Below are 25,731 nucleotides of genomic sequence, written 5' to 3'. Positions count from 1 at the left end.
TCACCAGGAAACCTGTGCCATGAATCATTTTACTACAGAATAATTTCAAGAGTCATGTCTACATGACAACTTCCATACTTGTAAAATGCACTTTGCTCAAACCACTTGGACAAGGAGCAAAAATGCACTTAGCCTCACACTGATTTTTCTCAAGACTGATCCACTTTTCTTAGTTCCATGGATGATCAGTGGGTTTACACTAAACTGCATGTATCACTTGGCACGAAGAACCTGGCTCTCTCTGTGGGACGCTGGGCTCTTTCCCAAACTGCGGGGACAGGCTCTCGACAGGAAATACAGGAGGCAATTCTGTGTCATTCAAGAGGGGAAAATGGGCTCGGTGGGTTTCCGCCAAGAGAACGAACATCCATGTACTGCACAACACTGGCACTTCCAAAGCCCAGACAGGGAAAAAGAAGTCAAAGATCCGGAAACAAATTATCTTAAAAATTATCAATTAATAAAAAAGCACCCTCCAAAACAGACTTTTATATCTGGAGGGGGAGAGCCACGAGGAACTGATTGCGGTCCATTAAGCTTGCCTGTTGTTAGAAATGTTGCGAGGAAGGCAGGCAGCAGCCAGGATGATGGCATGAGCATAAAACCCCGAGATAGATAGATTTGCTATTTTGGAGTTACAGCCCATTTTGGAGCTGTGAACCCTTATCTCCAGCTGGTGGCATTTATGAAAACATTTCTCACTGCAAGGTATGTAAGAGCACTTGCAATTCTGCCAAGACTTTAAATGCATTGCAGACAGCTATGGACTGGACCATTAATTTTTTTATTTCCCCGTTGTGCTTACAATTAACTTAAGTGCTGAAATGTGATGGGTTGTTCCAGGAGAAGCTTTTTATCTACAGTTGCAATCTAGGACAGCAGTAAATCAACTGCTGTCACCAAAACATGAGACAAGATGAAGAGAGCATCCTTATGCTCACTGTTGCATATTAGCCCTTCAATCTAAGTGGCTAAAGTCAGCAAATGAATGCTGTGATTTGTGTACAACCTTTGGTGCAACCCTCTATTTACAGAAGACCTTGTTTCTCTAAGCACAGAGGAAAAAAACCAACCAGCAGCAGCTCTCCAGCACCAGTTAACTGACCAAAGTAAGACCAGTGACCTCGATGCCCAAAACAAGAGCTGCTGCTCCAGCCAAACTGAGAAGCCAGGACATACAAAGCTTTTACAGAAATCAAAGACAGCTACAAGAACCTAAAAGAACAGTAGCTGAAGATTTTAAGAAAAGGACAGAAATAAAATCTTTCTAGAGCCAGCAGCCAGAAAGCATCCTGGCAAACGCTGAAACTCAAATATACAACTTTCAGTTCAGATTGCCTCGATGAGGTGACAACAGGACACCTGGTATACACCAGAGGAAACTCATTCCTAGGAAAGAAATTCACATTTGCCCAGAAGACAGTTGGCTCAGGAATAAGGCTGTCTAGAGAACAGATTAAGACAGGGTATGCAACAAAAACCTTTCCGTTAAATCAAACCTCGACAGAAGCAAGTGGACTGTTCCAGTTCGAAGAAAGCAAAGTCTAATTGTGCCCAAGGGAAAAACAATGGCGAGCCTTGTTCTGGTTATGGTCTAATCAAAGATGTGCAGTCACAGGAGGTTTCTGGAACTATGTCACCTGGTCAGGTTCACAGGAATCGGCAGGGGATCCAAGAGAGCTTGTGCACCTCACACAGCCACCACGGACTTCTATGGCATTTAATCATTACAGACACTGACTTGGAAAAACACCAAACAAACAACTCACCGGGATTCTGACTTGAAGATCAAGACACATGAAAGCAGAACACAGACACCACAGAAAGCCATAGAGCTCACCATGCATTAGCTTTTTCTTTTTTCTTCTTTTACAGCAACTAGCAGGCGAACAGCCTCTACAGATGCTACTGGTACAACCCTGGGCGTGACATTTGCCGAGAAAAAGTAGATGCTAACCACTTAGCTCATGACTTTTTTTTTTAAAAACAATCAGAAATCTTGTTAAATGTGGTTTGCACATCATGAATAAATTTAATTAAAGGAAGCAGCAAAGCTAAATAGCAATACACTAAAAACCTGGCCACAAACCAAGTGGATACTGTGTATTTAAAGCAAGTCAACAGAATATAGGACATGCCAGAGAAACACCAGTTAGGACTGGGGGAAGATATGCATTGGGAGGGGGAGGGCTTAGAAAGATCAGTTCCATAGCTCCTACTTACATTTAAGTCAAGCTATTAATTGCACCACAGAAGTGATTAAAGGCAATAAAATTCAGTGGCTGGAGAAACACGAAAAGGCCAAGAAAGAGAAAAACCAGAGCTCACCTGCCTGACTGACCACATGTAGAAAATGAACGCAAGTCCATTCTAAGATGGGGAAACCAGAACACTTTCAAATACAAGCAATTCTGGATAGCAATAAATCAGACTAGCACATAACTGTTTGATTATCCGTACTATTTTTTACTACAGTATCTTTTCTGAAATAAGGGCACTGGAATCAATATACAAGATTTAAAACATTGTTGTCACTGTGTAAGTCTGTGACAACCCCAGTACTCCTGCTTTATTTTTGTTGTCTCCCTAATAATTTCTAATTCTATATCTGTCTTTCTGTCCACCATTGAGCCTTCAGTCAACATCCGCAGGTTTATCACAGTGACCCCAAGAGTCCTTCCCTGCATGGCAATATCTAGAAGACTTTACTGCAGCTTAAAGACTTTAAGAGACTTATGAATTCAATCTGCAAAAATACATTCTAAAGGTACAGCCCAAAAGAAATAGATCTATAGTTAATTGGTTAGCTACAAATAGCTGTAGCTACAAATAGCTAGAAAAAGGTGTAGTAGCTGTATGCTAAGGTAGCTGGCTAACAAAGAAAGGTGGGCAGAGCTTGGAAGTTTGTGTGACTCAACCCATTTAAAAGTTTTAGCTGTTAAGGCTTTTGCAAATCTGGAGTTGGAACAGACAGCTATAAGCTGCTGGATGATCCTTATGAACAGAAAATCCTGTAGTGAAAAGGGAACTTCAGTTGCAAAGTGTCTGCTCTAAGGCTCCAGTTCCAAAAGTGGTTTAAGTCCATCTATGTGCTGGCCACCTAAAATGCAAACAGGAGTAGCTCCTCTTTCAAATGCACTTATTTCAGATATAAGGCACCCTAAAATGCAACTCGGAAGTATCTTCATTCTGGTCACAAGCCCTGAGGGTACTGATGACCAGGCACAGTGTGGATATCTGGAGGAACTGCGAAGGTAAGAAGGGGCAGAGATGACTGTCCCCTGGACACTGAGAATGCAGCTGTGCAAGTTAAGTTTATAACAATTATGACGGTGATTAAATTCCTACTAAGGCAACGGGATCAAATCTGTCCCAACTGACTCCTCACAAACTCCAGACGCACTTTTGGATCCTACTCTATTGCACAGCTGGAGGAAAAGACAAAGTCTGTGATGAAGGTAAAAATAAGAGAACCAAATAATTTCTGATACGACATACCAAAGGAGTGAAGCTTGTTAACATTTTAATTTGTTAAATTATCCCCTTTTGTGCTGTTGGAATGTGTCATTCTTTTTGAACTCCATCTGGGCAATGACCAGAGCTGAAACAGAATGAGACCATTTATGCTCGGAAGCATTCACGGCCAGCACAGGAACATCTTTTGCTGTGAAACCAGAGCTGTTTAAAGTTGACTGCTAAGTTAATTCAAAATGAACATTTAAATGGCTAGTGGGACAGCTAGAAATACAAAGGCTACTATCCAAAATAATCACTAGCAAGGGCCTAATGAGGTGCTAAACTTTCTGAGCTGAGACACTTGACAGAAATGGAGATGTGCGGGACAGCTGGCCAGCAGACAGCAAGGTGAATTTGAGAGGGAGCAGACTTGGGCATGGACCACACACAGAAAAACAGGTCAGAGGCTTCTGAGAAACCAAATGGTCCAACATTTATTGCTGCTTTTCTCAGGGAGAGAATTCTGTGTGCATTCTCTGAAATAAGCACAGAGGTACCAAAATTTGCTGACACTCCGTTATTTCTAGTAATTTCTCCTTATACCTAACAGAAGCAATCAGGGCCCAAGATAATAGCCATGTCTCTCAAGAAGGATTCCTGCCATGGTAAAGTGGCACCTTACAATCCAAAGATGTTTGGAGGACAGAAAGGGCTTGTGTGCCCAAGAACTGCTTATCCCTGCAACACTTGTTCCACTTCTATCTTTAAAGCATCAGAACTACCATCTCTTCAGCACCATCTTTCTCACAATTCAGACACTCCCAGCAACAACCTCAAAACACCACCGAGGACAAGTCCCTTCAGAATGCATGGCTGTGAAGAGACTGAAAAGAGGCATCTTACCTCTAGGAGAGTGACAGTGTTATCTCCACAGAAGTTCAGATGCTGGACGGGCAGGAAGGACATGACACAAAGTGGAGGTTTTTTGCTAATAGGCCAATAAGATTATTGTGTTGGCTGTACGCCCGCCATCGACATTCAAGGAAAAGGTGACTTGTGCTGGCACTGGCCCCATTTTCTCCAAAGGTGAGAACAAAAGTTACGCTTATTTTCCACAGCACCTTTAGCTGTTGAATCCTCAAGCTGAGCTAATCAGTACGCAGAGCCACAAGCTGGAGAACGACTTGTCCGCAAAGCCTGCCCTCTGAATGTAAAAAAGGACGCACCCTTTGATGTCACAGCTCCAAACTGAACCTGCCGGCTACAGAGATGGGATATATTTGTACATACTGCACTACTGAAGACTCAGGCAAACATGATGCCACTATCTTGGAGATATGGAGTTGATCACCAAGGCTTCCACTTTCTCTCTAAATGGCTCTTTTTGCCATATTGCCAGATAAGTACCTGCAAGATCTGTAATGGAAATATCATCTCCACGGTAATTTCTGCAGTGCTTGGAGGACACCATTGTTCTACAGCCTAAAAATCCCTGTGTGAGGATTTAGTGCTCCCAAGTGCCTCTTGGACCTCAAACATTTTCAAAGGTATTAGCTCTGATGAGTTTTTGAAGAAGGCTCAGGGAAGTCACTCAGTATTTCTCATAAGGAAAAGGTAGCTCTGACCTGGTAGAATAAAAATTGCTGAGAAGGAGGAGGAGGAAGAAAGTCCACACAGCCCACATTCTCTGCAAGCAAGGAAATGAGATTTGATTTACTCTGTGATTCTGAGGTGTGTTCAATTTCAGCTTGAATTTCTATCGCATAACTTGAGCTTGGCTGAGCAATGTCCCCATTAGAGACTGTCCAAAGCAATATAAGATGATCCACACAACTATCTCTGATCAGGTTCAAAGCCTTGGTGAGGTGTTTTTTTTAGCATATTTTTGCATGTGCAACTCACAAGCCTGTGCCTTCCACCAAGTTAGAGGAAGACTATATAAAAAAGCAATTAGATACAGTGGATACACAGCTCCCTTATTGTTGCCAATTAATTAATGTATTTATTTAGCTCACTGGTTAAATTTCCTCTTACTACACAGCAGCGAACAACTTTGGGTCTGTGTTTTCCGCAATTCAAAGGGATTAGATGACAAGCAGAAGTTACTCACTAAAAGGACTTAAGGGTTTCAGTTCAAGGATTAATAACTCAGCTGCTTTTTCTCCAGATTTTAAACCCACTAATTTGTACTGCACCAGCTGGTAATTTTATTTGCACAACTATTTTTGTTTTAATGGGAATCCTAAACTCTGCTCTTTCCAAAATGCTGCTGCATTGACCTCTTGGTATTATTCTCACATCTGAATTCTTGCCTACATTCAAAGAGGATTTCATACTTGCTTAGCAAATTTCTTAAGAAATTGCATCTTATATTATACTAATACACAGAAGTTCAAGTTTTACTTGACTCTTCCTAGCTAATCAGGCATTTTCAGTTGAGCAGTCCCCTCGGAAATCAACCACCACTAGAAGGCAGCATTGGTGGAAGCTCTGGACCATGTCTCTCTGCATCTCCAACTCGGTCTCACATTTCAGAGCTCTACGAAATCTGGAGTTTGCATGCATTTGACCACATAGTAACACACCTTCAAGGTGGGATAAACCATAGGGGTCCATTCTCACCCTGGGTTAACACAGAATTTGTTACCACACTTATCCTGCTGAGAAACTAAGGGACAGAAGTTCAAGGGGGCCACATCTCTGATCTTACAGTTCTGAGAACCATTCACAAGGAGGAGTTTCAGTGAAACAGTGCTGTAATTTAAGCCAAACGCTTCCACCACCTTGGGCTGTATGAATAAAACTGAAAAGCAAGCCTGCAAGTTGAAAAATTCAGATACTTCATACTTTTCGGGTTTGTTGTAAATCTACAATAGTCTGAACTGGCCTGATGCAGGAAGGACTAAATTCTTTCCATATGCCTTTTTAAGGACTGACTTGTGACTGTGCCTAGAGCTTTTGTTTGATGCATTTTTATAAATGGTAATAAGTAGAGCTGTTCAGTCGGTTTACTGCTTCTAGACGACAACCGCCAGCTACAATCAGCTCGGAGAGAACAGGAGGGCAGGGCTGGCAGCAGCCACGGGACACATCACAGCAGCAAGCGATGGTTGTGCATTAGGAAAGCTGCCATCGTTCTTCCTTCTCATCTCTCTAAAACATGTCAAGGGCACTAATTAACAGGGTATCCATGGCACACAAAGGCTACAAAGAAAGATGTCCCTAGTGCTCTGTTAAGGCCCAATCCCAAGGTGACTACTGAGGCTTCAGGAGACCGCTGAACTCTCCCAGTGACGAGTCTCCAAAACGGTCTGATATTCAGAAAGAATTCAAAGATCACAAGAGCTGCAGAACTGAGAAAAGCAGAAAGGAAATAGAATGACCTACTTTATATTCTGCTATCACATGTTGAAAGAGACAGGATGGTAAAATGCCAGAAGAGGCACATATAAAGGCATCCTTTCAAATGTGTGTGCTGTCCGCAGTGTGATGGCACACAGTCCCCCACAGAAGAAACAACAGCAGGGAAAAACTCAAGTCAAATACTGTACCAGAACAGCAATTGAGTACCTAGAGAGAACACACAGAAGGAGCTACACAGTGTGAGAGAAGGTTGCAATCGAAATGCCACTTGCCATTACACTAGCGGGCATTAAAACCTCTGCCAGGAAGCGGCACGTCGCAGCAGAATGATCCTATCGCCTTTTCCAAGAGCAAGTGACAGAGGAGAGGTGTGATCTTAAATATTTTGTAGATATTTCTGCAGCATCTGTTCTTGACTTAGTATCAAGAGGCAGGGCAGAAGAATCTGCAGCCACCTGTGAGCACCTGGGTACAACTATGTAAGATTAGTGGAGACAGGGTTGACACTCCAGAGTCTGGATTCACCTTTTAAACTACAGTCCTTTTGGGAGCTGGAAAATCAGGCACTTTTTTTGGTGAGAGTTACAGGCAGGTGATTTTTCTTCTCTTTTTTTTTTAAAGGGGAATGTTATAAAAATAAAATCCTTCTCCTCCCCACATTTGGCTTCTGAAACTTGTGCATCTTTCATTTTTTTAAACAAAAATCAGGATCAAACCAACCAGCTTTTTTTTTTTTTTTTTAACATCTTAACCTGACCTTTTCTAAACTCATCACACAAAAAGCTGTCCTTGACACGCCTAAGTTGAGGTCACAATGAGTTATGATCTCATGTACAAAAAGTATGACAGCTCCAAGCCGGGTCCCCCAACAGAATAGTTGCTTCCATCTGCAAACTGTGCTTCACTCACGTGAAGGGTTTCCAGGTGAGGATGAGGGACCAGGCTGTGTCTCAAGATAACAGTGTACCTGACACAAGACCACAGGTTTCTGGTTCAACTAAAGAACTGAGTTCCCGATGAGCGACTGGGGCAGGAGCAGTCAGCGGTCCCAGTACCACAACCCACTTCTTTATGCTGAGTTGTTTACTATGACATTGACTGCCCTGCCCTGGCATCACTAAGTCCTAGTTCTAAAACATTAACATATTAAATAATGACAGATACACTTTAGGACTCAAAGAGTCCTGGAATATTATCCCTTTGGGCACTACTGAGGGTGGAAAGCTCAGCAAGAACTGGATGATGTGGGAAACTGTCATCAGCTGGAAAAATTAAGTTCAGTTCATGTTAATATTCTCCCCTGCAAAAAGTGTGTCATGCTCAGGTGTCTGCGAAGAAGGCTGAGATGAGGCATTACAGTAGCTTTCTTTTTATTCTCCTGAGAAGGGGAGTTTAGCCCAGCAACAGACCTAAGTTTCCTTTCTATGCCTACAAAGCAACTTGTAGGTGGTACTGTAATTAAACAGGTCCACCACTTAAAATAGAAACACACATCTTTATAGCTGAGGTGAGAACTAGGAGTCTGTAGTGAGATGCTTCCATCAGGTTGTAGGTTTTCAGGAACAGTAACAACAGGGTAGAAAACTCCCAGCAAAGCAGCCTGGATGCAAAACCAAAACAGTCTAAGTTCCAGCGTGACTACCTCAGCTTCCTCTCAAATCCACACTTCTCTTTCCATCAGCTGCAAGATTGCTCCTGTCCTAGCGTTTCAAGATGTTCAACAAAAAAGAGCACTTCTTGCAAACAAAACACAGCCTTAAACAGTCTGTACTGTAGCTCACAGCTACCTCTTTTAAGAAATGAAAGGGACAAAAACACCCTTGCAAATACTGTCTCGTGAATCTCCATCTAGATCCATGTTGTGTGTTACATAAAATCCCTACTTCACTGACAGACCTTAGGGTGACAGTAACAACCAACATTTCATGCAAGTTGGACAGATGCCCAACTCCAGCAAACCACCAGTATGACACAGCTAAGCAAAGGCTGGTATCTAAGTTTGGGGAGGAGCATATTTATTTCTAGTGCAGAAGAGGGCTGTAAAGGGAGACCCAGTTACCAGTCAGCTGAGCTTTAACACTCGGAAGGAAAACTGCTGGCAGAATGAGAGAAACCTGAGGGTAGGCTCTGTGAGATCTCCATATTCACATATGGACTGATTAGTCCTGGGTCTGGAACATTAGTTTTCAGAGTAACGCACAGAGGAGGCTTCAAAGGACAACGCAATACCTAAGTGAAAAGGCTGGTGCCTAACTTGCAAGAAAAGCAATAGTTTGATTCACAGATGTTGCTGAAGAAATATAACCAGAGGGGAGTTGATAGCAGTGCCCAGAGAAACAAATTCTCACAGTATCACCATGATACTATTATTTCAGGCTTTCCCCTGTGTTAAACATCCTCATGGGGCTCCAGGGCAGCTCACTTTGGTCTGCAAAAGATTGTACAGACCTTCCCAAAGTCAAAGCACCCCAAGAACAGCTAGCTAGCCACATCATGCCCACTCACTACCTACTCTCAGACACTGAATCTCACTGCTAGAAAGATGCGGTGGTGTTCTGTGTCGTCACATTTCACTGCAAGCAGCTGTCATTATCTCAGAGATGCAGTCGGTCATTAGCGGGACTGGAGCTCATTCATGGCATTGCAAGTGGGAGGACGAGCACTCAAAGACTTCTCCACCTCTATGGCTCCTATACAAGGCCCTAAGACAGCATTTTCTGACAAGTCAGGAAGTCCAAGAGTAAGATTTCAAAGCCTTCTGTGTCTGTTTTTACATCCAACTCAAAACAAAACGCAGTCTCCTGAATTACAACTGCTGAGGAAAATACAATGGAGAAACCAAGATGGGTTTTGTGCACAAATAAGGCTTAAGCACAGTATTTCATTAGCTGGGCTCTGCACAAAGTAAGATTTAGTGGCAAAGTTTCTAACTAGGAAGATAAGGCATATGGCAGGGGATACCGGAAACCTTATTGGATATCAGTCTGCAAGAAACTACCCATTTCTCCAAATGCTAAGGATACATCAGCAGGTTTTCCATACTTGTTTTCTTACTGCCAGAGGTCATCCTAACTAACCTGTGTTTTCATGGAAGATAAAAGCTTTCTAGTTTAAACTAACATTGATGCAACTATGACACACCAGTTAACATTGATGCAAGCGATGATTGCTGGGTCATATCAGCTTATTTCAGAAATTCTATAATAGGTACTTTCAGACAGTGGTCCAGGCCAATTCATCAGCTTCTTGTCTGGGAGGCTGGAATATACTTTCCCTGATAGCAAGTCTTGCTGTGAAACAGTTATTGATGCAGAACATAAATCCATGGTTTGGAAAAAGTGAAAGAGGAACTCCTACGAACAGGTGCTCAGGTGAAAGCTATGGTCAGGTCAGGAAAGCTCAGGTCAAGGCTATGAATTAACATCCTTCCACAGGCCCACACTCATGCCAGCTATGAGGCAGATGCTGCTGCTGAAACAGCATGTGCTGCCAGCAATGCTTAGCTCCCCCGGAGCTTATTTGTGCCTTAACTGAGCCATGGGGGAATCCAAGCGCCCTCTGACTAAGGCAGCGGAATTGATTTATAGCCCCTGGCACTTGGCTGATGCAGAACCACCTTCCCCGGTTCCATCCCTCTGGACACCCATTCCCCCACTTGCTTGTCTTTGAATGACACATCTTAGTTCCCTGAGCAATCCTGCTGCCTGCCTCAGGTCTCTCATGAAGATAAGAAGAGTGACACACATCAAAGGTGCCACCTTCTCCTTTATTAAAAGGTATGCCTTTGAGCTCCCTACTATGGACAAGAAATTTGAACTTATTGTCTTAACGTCCAAATGCAAAGAGTTAGAGATCCAAAAAACCAAATCTTCCAGCTGAGTGGAGCTCTGTTCAGGTGTGGCACCTTTTGGCTCAGCAGCATTTACTCTCCTGCTCTGGGAGGGATGGAGACTGCGAAGCTCAATTTGTTTCCCACTTCGAAATCAGAGCGATGACCCAATTTGTCACTTTTGGGAAACAGCTGCAGCTCCAGCTAGAGGATCCAGAGGAGGAAGGCAGAAAAACATCATCTGTTGCAGCAGGATACTACCACAGAGAAGGAAGAATAGCAGTCTCTGAAGGCAGTTTTATCCTAAAGAATCCCCGGAACGAGTATGGCTGGCAGTCACTGCAAAGCCCGTCCCTGTTTGCAAGAGGAGAATTTGACTCCATGAACTCAGAGACACATCACCGCCTGTAACTGGCACAGCAGGCTACAGCCTGTCTGCTTTTAGGATTCACAAGCAGAGGGATGATTGAGTGTAAGGAAGCTTAGGGTGGAGCTCAGGACTAGAGTAACAAAGTACCGTGCTATAAATCCAGCTTTACAGAGAGCAACGAAAGAAGTTCGCACGGTATCTATATGCATTATGCACCTGGCAACAGCCAGCGTCTATTATTCCTGTTTCACAAGGGATTAAAAACCTTCTCAATCTGAAGTCTTACAAAATGCAAATTGAATTGTGCATTCTCACAAGCCAGCCGTTGACAGCTCCTCCTTTAATCGTAGATGTGCAAAGTTGTAATTTAATCTTTATAAATGCAGACTGTTTTGATCATTCTGTTGCAATCCTCTGTGGAGCTTTCCCTGCCCTACACAGGCGCTTAGCAGTGACGGCAATCCGTAACATCGCTTTGCCTTCCCCAGCAGATCACACACTTCAAATGCTTCCTGGCTCCCCAGGGGCTCCACACCAGCTGCCCTCTCACTCAGGAGAACACAGGGCTCAAGGTTTGCTCAAGGCAGCACAGCAAAAGCTAGGAACGAGTTCAGACCACAGCCTGCAGCCCCCTTTCCAGGTTAAATACCACAGATACCACAAATCTACCACGTATCTGGGATGTGTTTTGTGGAACACCTTCACCAAGGGTGCAGAACAAGCACTGGAACTAGAGCAACATCAGCATGTCTCCACAGCATGGGCTGGGAGCTTAGCACAAAGTTAAATCTATGGCTCTTGACCAGTGCTCTCCCAGTTGCGGTTCAAGCTGGGTTCATAACTCTCATCCCCTAGCTTTGCCTCTGTAACCCCAGCACAGAAACTTGTCTAGCTCCAGGAGACTTCACCCTGTTGCAGCAAGTAGCAGCTCCAGAAGGTAGCTCTTCCAAAAGAAGTCCCCAGCATTCAGTGGTCACCTACACTACAGCAGTTTTCAGGCTCTTACCAGTCCCTGTGCTACCAGCAACAGCCAGGCAAGGATATGAAAACAGCCATGAGAATGAAGGCAAGCCTTACTTTGAAGTTTAATAGACTTATTTTGGTACCAGTTTGTACTTTGAGGCAGTTCCTCATTTGCCCAAGAGGACAGGCTCACAGAAGGGGTAGGAAGCAGAACATGCCTTCAGCATTTGCCATGCACAAAGGGTGGAAAGACTCCCCTGCTCCGGGAGCAGCCAAGGTGATCCAGGGTCACGCTGCCTCCGAGTGCACAGAGCAGCTAAATGCCACTAGCAGTAAAGGGCAGGATGCCGCGGCACTTGTGTTGAGCCTGAAAGAAGGGAACTGAAAGGTTTCTTGCATTTCTTGTTGGGGTTTCTGGGAGTGAATTAGAAGCAGGGTTACATCCCTCCAGCAGTAGGTGTTTTTAAAAGCAAAGCCCTTCTTTTGTCCCTCTAACGTCCTACCTCAGGTTGTCCCTCCTTCTCCAATGACGCACAGTTTATTGTATTACGCTTGTTAATAAAAGGCACTACACAGCACAAACTCACTGCTCCAAAGCTCACTTCTAGCTTCAAATCTCCTTGCAGCAGAGCTGATCAGTCCTTGAAGTCTCTTCAGACCCATTCAGCCTGGCACACTGCGTAAAGCAGTCTGAGGCACTAGGAAACTGCAGGGATATTTCTCTGGTAAACAAACAAACAAAACCCCCAAGATACCTAAACCAGAGAACCCCCCCATCAGCTAGGCAAAATGGCAATTTGCCAACTCCAGAAGACTTTTTATATAGACCATTTTAAACCTAGAATTCCAATTTCACCCGGTGCAGCTTAGCTCTTCCTATTTAAACAATAAAATCTGTTTCAAGCCACTAATCGTGAGTAGGTGTCTGTAATGAGACCATGAAACCCAACATCCCTGCCTTACATGCAAAGATGTGATGACTTTAAATTAGGGCTTTGCCTTGGTGACCTCGTAGCTGGAGATTCACATTCCTACTACTGTGTGCACCACGGCACTAGCAAGCTTGATGCTTTCTACGCCAAAGCTCACTGCATTTCAGAAGTGAAGTAGCATTATGCCAAAACCATTTAAAAATATTTCTGGAGCCCTCACAACATGTTATATTAATGTAAGAGATTAGGAGGATTTATTGCAGTAGTACCTAGCACTGATGGTACTCAACATTTTAAAAATACCAAATAGACACATGCTAACAGGCTTTTAACTCTTTACACCACTGTCAGCAGTGCTAAAAAAGAACAAAGCATTTTGTATCTGCAAGTGGTTTTGCTGTTAGTTACAGGAACCAGAGCAAGTTGAACAAAACATTACACCAATGGATCAGAGTTAGAATACCTCAGGGCACTTAAAACCAACCGCATCCTTTTGTGCAAGTCACTGGTGGGGTCTCCTTGAGCTGTACTTCGGGTCAGTCCCTCAAAGCCCCACCTGATAATAAAAGGCCATGTGGATTGGGGGTGTGTGGGGAGTATTCTGCATTTGTAGTATAACCTCAAGGAAAGGGAAAATAGCTTTTTGAGATTGCTCAACTGAGCTGGATTGCAGCTACCTCAGTTATAAAGGTATTACAGTATGGAACAACACAAATATTATACTCATTTGTCACAATTTCAAAAGCAATACAGTTTTCCTGCTTTTCCATCACAATCTGTTCTGGCTCCCAGAACTTTTCATCTGCAGTTACCAGATTAATGCACACAGTACAGGTGTTCACAACAGTCTTTCACAATGAAGTCTATGGCACCTGCAAACCAGAGCTACTCAGTGTCCCTGCTGTGTTTGGAAAGAAAGGGGCTCCTGTTAGAAAACAGCACGTAGATATTCCTGACTAGGAAGCATCACCAGTCCCACGTGTCTGCCATCTCAATTTTAAGATCCTTAGAGCAGAAATCCTAGAGAGAACAAGTGCCAAAGAGAAAATGAGACCTTAGTGAGCAATTTTACTACCTAATTCTCCAGCAAATTGGCACAAAACTTGCTTGGCATGCGAGGTACCACAAGACATTCCTGCTCCAAGAAGATTTCACCAAAAGAAGTACTGGGTTCCTCTCACTGTAGCCTCTCTAGAATAATTGTGCTACATCACAACATACAGCTCTTCTTTCTCATCCAGAAAAGGCAGATGTGAGACCCCATCCAGATCACTCACACCCTGCACTGTCAGTCTTTCTGTTTGTCTGCATCTGTCCTTCTGGAGCAACTCTTGTGTTGCTGTTTTCTCACTGCCTTGACCTTGTTTTCTGCAACTGCTTCTGCTGGAAAACATGTTGGGAGCTCCTCAGATCAGATATGACAAAGTCTGCTGCCTCCAGTGTGTTAAGTACACGGCAGTCCAGTCATCTGGAGAGCACAGATAAGCCTATGAATTCATTTCACAGAAGGCTATTTTACCCTTTGACTTGAGAAGGGACCCAAATATCTTTGAAGACATGGGAATAATCACTTGCATGGAAGAGCTAAAACTACCTTGGCAGTAAATGGCAAACCCTATTTTTAACTGTGCAGCATCTTTCAATTCCTTAAAGGAGAGGCAGGCAAGAGCCAAACATGTTGAGAGGGAAAATACCACAGAAACACAGATTAACACTGAAGTCAGGTTTAACAAATTAGCAAGTGAAGGAAGATGCCAATAACTAGCTAAGACACCTCCCATTTCATGGTGAGGAACTACAGCAAGGTCAGAAAGATTATGAGTTTGCTTTGGCACACAGACTCTGCAGAATGGCACTGGCAAGGATCACATGGTGCTGACAGACTGAGGTGGCTCATTGTCAAATCCCTGGCACTCGCGCACTCCAGGGAATCTCCCACTCTTTGCTCAAGAGAATATGGAAAGAAAAGTGTCTCTTCCCAGTATTTTGGATGTGAACACTGGATAAACCCCACAACAGTCAGCAAAGCAGTAGCACAAAGCCTTCCAAATATACCTGCCTAGACCCCAGATCTGTATGTTCAAACTATGGTTCCTTTAGGGCTGAAGATGTACAGTAGTGTTAACAGTCTATCCTTAAAACAATCCCCTGTCCATCATTTTCCAGAGCCTACAAATCCCCTCAGCATGTAATAATGTCAACATTAATGCTTATAAACAAAAAAGGAGAAAGCCCTGAGATGACAGACTGAGAATGGTAATAAACAGACATTAGTGATTAACAAGGTAATAAAGTCTTCAATAGGATTAGGAAAAAGAGCAAAATCTCATTCAGCTGATTACTTAGCTACTTTTAAGGATATTAAAAATACAAAAATAAAAATAACAATTTTTAATATATTATCTGGCACATGAACAGGGTGCCAGAACAGTCAGAGAGCAGCATAGGAAGTTTCACACAGGCTCAAGTAAGAGTCTGGAAGCTGAGTAGGTTCAAGTGAATTGGAAGCACCTCAGAGCAGCTGGAAATTCCTCTTCAGACAGAGCTATGTCAACGCCATTCCTGCCTGATTAATAGGAGATTCTCAGATACCAGAGAGGAGTATGATCAGCCATATGAGAATCTGGCCAAAGGCTAGTATCTGGGAAGGAAAGCTTCGTTAAAAGAAAAGTTTGATACTCAAAACTGTAAACATAAATATTCCCAGTCTCCCAAAAGTATCAAAATAACTCAAGGGAATGACCAGTCCCAAGTGTAGTATCTGTGTGTGGATACACAACTTAAATGTGAGTATTACATATTTCAATGTGGTACACTTCAGAAAAAAACAAACAAGGCTAGAAAGGAGGATGGGTTTTGTGTAGGAAATATTTATGGAGAGAAGGGGAATTAAGTGAACACATATGTAAAAACAAAAGGTACAGCTAGAAAGAAAAAAAAAAAAAAAAGACAGCAGCCAAAAAGCAAGCTTAACCCCCCCATGCCATGCTGAAGAGCTAACACAGAATGAAAACAACAAACTCTGTTACCCCACAAAAGCCAGACCCTGGCCTTGATCTCGGCCGTCTACCGTTGCCTCTCATGTACTCACCACATGGGACAGCTGCTGATGGAGGGGAAACCACAGTCCAGCACAGACCTGAGCTCACTGGCTAATTGAAAGTGGAGGCAAGAAGTCTCCATCCCTCTTCTCCTTGTGCAGTAAATCGCACAGAACTGACTGAACACCCTCACCGAGACCACACAGTTCCTCACCACGCTGACATGTCCCTTATTTCTCTGCAGTTCACCAGGACCTATTATTGCCTTGCTTTGTTTGAAGTTCTCCTTACGTTGAGAGAAAACATGAAGGGAGAAAAGAAAAAAGAGAAATCTAGCTGTCTTTCAACTTCCTAGTCATCTTCCTCAAAATGCTCCATGCATCAGCACCAATTTCATTATCTGCCTGCTGCTACAGATTTTATTTAAAGAATAACACACAAGGAAGAAAAGATTTAACCTGACCTTTCTGAACTGCTGGGGGATGAATACTACACAGAGCTAACAGTGAAAAGCTCATTTCCATCCTCAGACTAAGCTAATGACTATGCAAAATTCCTCTCTATCAAAGCCCCCAGTTTCAAATTGGGCTATCAAAAGCTTTTCTTTTTTAGGGGCCTGGGTTGATGCAATCAGTGTATCATCAGCAAATGAGGACTGATAACATGAACGATCACAAAGCATAGCTATGGGTACAGTGACTCTCAGAGGTAGAACAATACAGAAAAATTGAGTCAATTAAAACTAGTGTTCTTTTAGCCAGCTATAACAAGAAGAGACTATAAAGCAGTAGGGTCCAATTTTTTTTTTCCCACCACACCAGTACAACATTCAGCCTGAGATTTTGGGGTGTTACATAGTAAAGATCAAGTAGGATAACAAATGAAAAGCTTAGTAGGAAGCATGGAAGGCTATCATCAAGTAATGAGTAAAAATATATTGTGGACAGAGAGAGACATGAATTACAGATCAAGACCTTTTAACAGACACAAGCACAGGATCCCATCCAGTGGAAAGAGCAATACAAAATGACTCAGATAATGTCCACCCTAGACTGCGTGTACAACTTCTTCTCCAGAAGGTCCAGAGGTGCTGACATGGCTGTGTCTGTGATGATCTCCCCAGCTTGCATAGCAGCTCTGTATTTTGTCCACTATAGGCTCCTGCAGAGTCATTTACCTCTCCAAGAGTAATTAACATATAATCCCAATATTTTATTTTGGGAAATAGGCCATCTCTTCCCTTCCTGAGACCATGCACAGTAGCCTATTTTCAAATAGCCACGTTTACACATTTATGCAATACAAGCGGGACACAAAGAGAGCAAACCAGGCCAAATTAAGGAAGGAAAACCTAACCCTATCACCCTTTTTATTAAAAATTTTCTCTTTTCAACATGTAAAACAACTGAATTCAATTATCCTAGAAAATTTCTACCAGCTGTTGCCTGAGTTCTAATTCCCCAATATCACAGAAAATCAAGCTACACCCAACAGTCCTCCAATAACTAAATTCACTGCCAAAAGCCTCCTGCTCCTTTCTAAACACCAGCACCCTCACAGTCTGCAGCCACATTTGCTGAGAATGCTGCTTATTTTCATCATTCATAGCCACGCCTCTGCATTTCCTGGACCAAGATGTCTGCATACGGTGGTAAAAGTGGCTAAAGCAAGCTTGTTTCTCTTCCTCTCGCCCACACCTGAACAAGGAACACAAGAGTCCTGCCTTCGCTCCTCATATTGCTGCAACTTCATCAGTCCCAGTGAGCACAAGGTATAGCTAAATGCCAATATTCCAGAGATCAACATGAAAAAAGGTCATCGCATGCTCAGCTTACCTGATCCTCAGAGAGCTGTGATATGTGATTCACCGCAGCGTAAGACTCTATCTTCGGGTTGAAGTGATTGATGATGGCTCTGAAAGAAAGGAGGGAAATTTTCAGGTCTTGGGAACAGCTTAGGGATGCAGCAGAAATTCCCTGCCAGTGCACATGGAGCCGCAGTCCTGAGAGCAGCAGTTGCTCCCTCACCGTATTGCCTGTTCTGCTAAGGGACGCTCCATGCTGAGAGGCCAATGCAGATTCAGCCACAGGCTCCCTGGAAATGGCGAGCACAGGCACTGTCCTACCCACGGGTGCATTTTTCCCAGCAGATATGGGGCTGTGCTTGCTGCTTTGGCAGGGGGAATTTGCTCAGTGTTCCAGCAGAGACACAGAGTACCTGGCCATTGTTGCCCCATCCTGCTCAGGAGCTGTATCTCCTCACCCCTTCCAAATCGGTATCACCTGACATTTTGCTCTATGGAACTTTGTTGCCTGATGCGTTGATGCTGATGGTTATTGCTTTGGACCTCCACTATGTTTAAAATGTTGTAAGTTGGCTTTTACTTGTAGTTATTCATCACTGCAGCCACCACTTTGACGTCTCCCATAATGACTTTAGTCCTCAGCCCCAATTTAGATGCTTAGAGATAATTTATGACTGTCCCAAACACAGAAGCAGAAACAATGATCACTCCTTCTCTGCCTCACTTCTCTCACTGCTTGCAACAACATACTCCCCTTCCCTTCTAAGTGGATCTAGAGGCATGTGTGAGAAATCTAAAATTGAAAATAAAATCATAATTGGGAAAAAAAAAAGTCACACTGCAGGTGGAATATTTGCTCAGCTTCTCCTCTGCTTGTCAGGTGCAACTGAGAAGACAAATGGCAAGACAATAAAGACTCCCTAGGCTTGGGTTTGCAACTGGTCTGGTTGGGATATTACTCATGAGACCCACTGCCGAGGTAAACGCTTATTATGGGAACAGACCATGTTGGTGCTTGGCACAGATGTGCACTGATGGTGCCTGGAGAACACTTGCTTGGCCAAATTACACCGCAGTAGCAGTCGGGGCTTTCACTCTGATGTTCATCAGCATGAAAATTCACTCCAGCTCCCTCTGCTGCACTCTAATGGGCTCCCTCCTCCCGACACCTCGCCCCGCTGAAGGGCTTTCAGCTGCTTTCTCCAAACCTCATCACAGCTAAGAGCTAGTGCCCGAGTCCAGGAATAAGTGATATTCAGTGGCGCCAATTGGAGCCAGTGGGAAAAAAAACCCTACATGGAAGCATCCTTACTTCTTTAAATACACAGATGAAGAAAAACAGTGTGGAAGGGGTAAGAAATACAAGAAGAGTAGAAAAAAACCCAAACCCAAACAGAATCTGCAGATTCGCTAGAACATTCCCAGCCACACAGTTCATTGACACACCAGACACCATCCATGCGCTGGGACAGTCACTCCAGTGGCTGTTCCTACAGCATCAGTACGTGCTCAGCACAGGGGCTGCTGCAGTCCTGCCTGCCGTGGCGGTTACATCAGTGCAGTGAATTCAGCAGGGCCCCTGCCAGGCTTCCTCCACCTCTCCTCGCTCCGGAGGAGGACAGGCAGCAGGTAGACATGCCCAGACTCTTCCCATTTCAGCCCGAGCAGAGAAACAGCTCCTGTGAGTCACAATCACACTTTCTATTACCCAGCCTCTCAAAAGCTGTGGCTTTCAAGTTGCATGTTTCATGCCTGGCTGGAGTTGTATTTACACTCCTACAGGACACACTACAAGCTATTGAAAGTAAAGGGAACACAGACTCAAAACAACTTAACTTCTGGCTTGACATAAGGTTTGGCAGCTCGGCAGGGTTCAGTGCACTCAAATGGTTCCAACATTTACCAGGGAACAGATTTAGCATTCATTTGTATCCACTGCTGTGAAGCACTTCAACATGGGCCGCCTGCTCACAAGTCCCCACTTGGCTCTGAGCTAGTGGAGCAGCACCTGCAATCACAGCTGGGGTTCACCCGGGGAAACAAAACCAGCAACCAGCTGCCGCTGCAGTGAGAATCATCAGACACTAAGGAAGAGAAAGAATACGAGTCTCCTTCCTCATTTCCCTAAAGGAAAATGGACAACTCCTCAGCAACTAGAGGAAAAAGTTCAGCTGTTTAATTGGTTTTAAGCAAGCACTTTCAGTCTGAAGAATTCCTTCCCAACCCGATCTTTTGCAGAGCTGTTTTCCTGAGCCTGCAAGCAGCCTGGAGCAAAGGAGCATGAAGAGCTTGGAATCAAACCTGGCTCCGTGTAGCCAGGTTTTTACTGCCCTGCATACGCTACCAGGGCGTACCTCTGCAGGCAGTACAGCTCCTCCGCACGCAGCTACAATGAAAAATTCCATCGCTACCCAGCCCAGGCTGCTGTGCAATAGCAGAGCCTTTCTGCATCAACTACTCTGCTATGCCTCCGCTATTCTTCCATCTCAGAAAATCCTTCTTGTCCCTGGGGCATATTTTTAGGCAACTGGCCTCCTGGGCTACTGAGTAACAGCTGGAATTTCACTTTGCAAAGCTGCCACTCCACAGGCATTTGTTCCTGGAGCCAACAGGGGACCGGAGCTCTTATGCACAGTCTCCCCCTTATGGACAATAGAACAGCAGCTTTGCCATCATTAGTTCACACACCAGCATGTAACAGCTGAGCCACTTACACTGTGATTGCCTTGGTTATTGGGATATCAGCCAGGGCCTTTGGAAAGGGGGAAGGAAACAGTTAAAGTGCTTGGGAAAGATTTGTGATGTGCTGTCCTCTACTGAGATCTTCATATTGATATCATGGAGAAAAAAAACAAACAAACAAACCCTTGCGTTCAGTATTCATGAAGGACTAGTGTCTTCAATGCATTTGTAAAAGAAAGAGATCGTAAAGTGTAAACTGAAAGACAAAGCACTGCAGTTCCCCAACCAGCCTTCAGTAGTGTGTACACTGAAATATTTCCACACCATGAGTCTCTCAGTGGGGCTGGCTGCAATTTGTCATACAAACGCTTTAGGGACACAGTTCTCTAGGGATGTCACTTTAGTAACACTGCCTCTTCTGACAGATTCACAGTTCAGCAGGTAACAGACAAGAGAGGAGACTGTCACTGGACAAGGGAAGGGTGCTGAAAAGGCAGGAGGTGAAACAATGGTTCAGGAATGAAAAAAAAAAAAAGTGGCTCCCAGTGGCTTGTCTCATGCTTAGTGCTCCAAGGCAGACCACAGCCCACCTCCCCATTCTTTATTCCCCCATCTCCCAATGAGAATCATTTACACTCTAGCCATGCCAGTGCTCTTGGAAAAACATACGTTCTCCCACCACTTCTTCACGCAGCTCTTCAGAGAGCACGCTACCTAGACATCATGATGCCAGACGCCATACAAACACACACATACTTGTGTTTTCTTCAGGATTAACCTAGAACACTTGCATTTATTTACTTATGCATTTATGGCATACTTATTACATTTATTTATTTGTGAATAAGGAAATCATTGCAGGAAAAATATAGTGTCCAATGTGATTTAGGAATGAATCATTGATTTGTACTAGCTGTATTAACCATGTTTTAGACAGTAATAGCGGGTCCTGCTGCAACAGGTGTTGTACAGATACATACTGGTGGGAAACCTCTGTCCCAGAAAGCTAATGATCTCAAATGCAACAGAATATGGAAAGCTCAGAAAAGTGTGGTGGCAACAGAAAATATTACAATGCTGTTACTTACTAAGTGTCATGAAAGACTTTAGTTAGAGATAAACCAAGGACAGAAAATAACACAGAAAAAGAATACTGAAGGAAGAAGTGCAGAGATGGGAATGGAGACAGAAGGGCAGATAGGATCAAGAAAAACAAAGGTGAAAAGCCTGCAGGACAGAGATGATCAAAGCAACAGCAACTGGTCCCAGGGTGGTCAGTCCTGTACAAACTGAAGAGCTCTGACTGGAAGATTTCTACTTTGGCTGTTCTTGAAGCTACAGCAACTGGCCAGTCCTGAAGCGACTGTTACTAGCCCTTTCTCCCTCAAACACATAGGGTGGAAAATGAGAAGCGGGGAAAATCTCCATGTGGGCCCTGTTAGTTTTTTTTTTCCTCAAATGGGGACATCTCCCACTGCAGCTCTCACCTTGAGCTGTGGTGAGAGCAGGTGTACCCCCAAGTGGGTTGCATTCCCTACCTCACCATCTTCACTGCAACAGGGCTTGCTTCTGCAGTGGCTGCAGTGCTTCTCCAGACAGTAAGATTTAAAAAATTGTTTCTATAAAGTCTTTAAAAACTGCCTAGAGTTACTCCTGGATAGACAGAAACAACCAGTGCTGCCCTTCAGAGAAGCCCAGAGTAAAACAGGTTCCGAAGATGCAGAGTCTGCTGGCAGTGAAGGGCTCCTGTGAAAACTGATATGGCATGCATGGAAAGAAAATATTTAATTGATTCCTCAGTTTATTTGCCACCAGTTGTAACATGACCTGTGAGAAGTTAAATGCAACAGCAACACTAAGCTACTGGGCCATTAATTCCTAACATCTCCCACTCCACATGCAGCCACCATGGCAAGGAACACCACTCTGCCCACCCTAGCCTCATAACAAGCTGGTCTGCATCCAGTGCGCAGGGAAAGCAAAATCACAATGCTCAGGCAGGCAGCACTTCTTCAGCACGTTTTCTCTGACCTCCAAACTCTCCTCATCAAGTTATTGCAGATGAGCTGTCTCATACCAGCTCCTGCTTGACAGCAGCTACATTTCCAGAGTCCCGCAAGACAACACTGTCCTCTTGTCCTGAGCAGTGAAATTAAGCACTCTGGAGGTGCTGAAAGTAGGCTAAGGGAAGAACAGAAAGGTTGCAAAGCTTATTATAGGGATGGGAATGCTGAGCCATCATTCACTGCATGAGCCTGGTCTTTGCACCTATTTTGCAGGTCCAGTATGCAGTGCACAGCATAAAACTTTCTTTGTATACTTAAACAATAAAAGCAGCACTGCAAGCTCAGTTCTTCCTACATCCAGTTACAGTGGAACAGAGGAGCAGTAACACTTAGCTGGTATTTACCCCCTTGCAGGGGTAACGGCAAGGGGTGACTTTATATCCACTACACACATTCATCTTCTCAACTGGATGCTCACACCAGCACAGGGCAGCAGTGAGCGCACCTCTGTTTTCATCGAGTAAAGCTGAATGGATAGCAAAGGCAGCCAGTTTGCTTTCCCTCTGCAATAAAAACTGACAGTATCTGAGATGGACAAACACTCCAGCATGCACTAAGCTTGTAGTACCATGATGGAGACTAGAAACAAGAGGAAACAGGAAAGTGCAAGCGTCTTTTATCACATTCTGCTTAATAAAGCTGCTTTACTATAAAAGAGAGACTTAAGATACAGTGGTTATTGTTCAAGAACAGGAATCAGTAAGTGATCAGTTTCTCCCTGATTTGCTACAGCAGCTCCTTCTCCCACTCACACACCTTAGTTTCTCCCTTCATAAAACAGGAATAAGAACAATCACCTTGACAAAGTGTTTTAAACCAACAAGGTGAAAAGAGTTCAGAGCATTTTACTATGTGATATGTTCAAAACCGCTCAAGCACAAGCCAGCAAGTGAATTACACGTAATATAGAGACCAAAATTAATACAAGCCCCCTATCCCCTTTCCCCATTCATGCCATCGCAATCATGGTTGCTGGAGACCCGTGCAAAACTCCCAGGCACAAGCCAGCCTTCCCGCAGCAAGCTGTGTCTCAGCAAGCTGCTGTTTGGGGCAGGGATGCTGCTGGCATTGCTCTCTTATGCACTCCCAGCACTCAAGACAATAAAACCCCAGCTGTTCAGCATCTGCAACAATCAGACTGAGTTACGCCATATGTACAGCCCCACCTGGCAGAAGGTGGGGGTTTAGATTATTTTAACACATGTCCACAAGGCATTGCTCTAAAGTACACGTATCTGCCATACCTATGCTGTGTGTGTCAATTAAAAGCAAGCAAACCCCCTGGAACGGTGCACTAAATTCTTCCTTCTACTGTGGTTTAATTCCAGTCTGTTAAATTTCTTCTTCTCCTACACTTTAATGAGTACTGTCATTGAGCTGAAAGTCCACAACTCACAGGGGGAGGCATCTTCCAGACACAATAATAAACTGCAGGGGAGAATCCAAGACAAAGGGATATTTGAGTCAAAAGCACTTGCTTTACAGCTCACCAAAAACACCTGAGTCAGCACTGCTGTAATTTCATGGAAGAAATAAGCCCACTACACCTGTTTATTTCTGCCATACTGAAACCTATTGATTGTGACGACAGGCTCCCTGGCAGAGGGTGATACATGGTCTATTTATTTAATACAGAAGGGACAAAAGCGCACGTAAGTGCCAACTGAGGTTCTCCCAATTCCCGGCATTGTTTTACCAAGCCCCATTCTGCAAGGGCAGAAGCAGAGGACATGTTTTGTGACCCACCGTGCTGCTCTGCTGTGCATCTTCCCACTTCACTGTTCGCTGGATGCAAACCTGGTATCACCATGCCTTGCAGGATGTGCTGATTTTCTCTTCTTAACAGTTCGTGTCCATACACTGAAGCCAAGCAAACCAAATACCTCCACCCTCATACCTAAATGACTTCTTTTTGGCTTCTTAACTAAGGAAGTCCTCATGGGTAAGCAGTTAACTGTTTTGGGACAGTTGCATGACCTCACTGGAGACTACAACTCAAGGAATTCATCTGCTTGAATACTTTCATGCAGCCAGAGCATCACTGGAATCATTCCTGCAAGACTTGCAGACACACTCACAGTTCAGGAAGAGTCTAGATGCATTTCTGTTCCCTTTTCTCAAGAAATTGGCATCAAAATTCTTAAGTATACATAGCCAGTGGCACTGCTAGTTTAACTGTTATGAATGACGAAGTAGAAGATAATGCCTATGTTTTGGAAGTGAAAACATCTATTGATACTATCCTGATCTGTGTTCCCACTCTTCTGCTGATCCGTTCTTCCACAGCAAAACTATGACTTGATAATTTCTTGTCTCAATCATGTAATTTATAAGAGAGATCAAGTGACACCTTTTTTTGACACATTTCATTGCTCTGAAACACCCAGCTACTAGTGGTGAGAGTTTACTTTTACCAAAGTAAAAGCATTAAAAAGCCATTGCGCCTCAATTCCAGCAAGCAGCAGTAAACTCAATGTTTCTCAGCTCACCTCTACAAACTGATGCAGTTTGACAGAACATGGAAACATCACAGATATAAAGTCTGCCCCCTGGGCTTGGGCTGCTGGACACTAAAACCTGCAACTCAGCCCAGCACGTTTAAGATGCGAGAGCTGCCCATGCCAGGGTGGATGGCTATGCAGCACTCGGGATGTTTATACACAAAGGGCACAATGTCTCTGCTTCCACAGTTGTGGTACCAATTTTGAAGTTTCAAGTAACTTCTTAAATGAGAAGCCCTCCTTAGAAGGTTTCTTAATACAAGCTTTTAGAAAGTGCCTACTGTCCTAGGTTCCTGGTCGTGCCTCAATATCTGCACAGACCTATAATAAATAATATTAGAATGGAAGTATCTTTCAGAGACTAAACAACATTTTCTGTAGCACATGCTCACCAGTCCTCTTATATAATCATTTGTTCAGACAAAGTTCTTCAGATGTGCCAAACGAGCAGAAAATATAGTCTGTGGATTCAATAAGCTGTGGTTCTTTTAGTATCTAAGCACCCTTTGATGCAAACAGCATGATACACTCTAGTAGGCAGGTGTTTTACAGTAATAAAATATGTCTTAAAGATATTGCCACAACAAGTACAAGCCCTTCAATTACCTTTAACTCCCTCATGTACAAGGCAACCTGCTCTCCAAAACATATAACAAGGTATGAAGAAACAGCTAACCCAGAAGGTGACCAAAAAAACCCACACACAAAAACAAAACACCAAACC

General features: G+C 43.8%; 1 protein-coding gene across 4 annotated transcripts in view; it reads right to left on the bottom strand.

Annotated features, from left to right (window-relative positions):
* ARMH3 (armadillo like helical domain containing 3) overlaps positions 1-25,731 on the bottom strand; it is a 128,300-nt gene that overhangs the window by 15,147 nt on the left and 87,422 nt on the right. For all 4 annotated transcript variants that reach the window (XM_082052890.1, XM_082052891.1, XM_082052893.1 and 1 more), the window contains exon 24: positions 17,790-17,868. In XM_082052890.1, coding sequence (XP_081909016.1) covers positions 17,790-17,868 — 79 coding nt within the window. The remainder of the gene's footprint in view (positions 1-17,789; positions 17,869-25,731) is intronic.

The sequence above is a fragment of the Streptopelia decaocto genome, assembly GCF_964273445.1.
Source record: "Streptopelia decaocto genome assembly, chromosome: 5".
Classification (NCBI taxonomy): domain Eukaryota; kingdom Metazoa; phylum Chordata; class Aves; order Columbiformes; family Columbidae; genus Streptopelia; species Streptopelia decaocto.
This window is presented reverse-complemented; position numbering and strand designations above follow the sequence as displayed.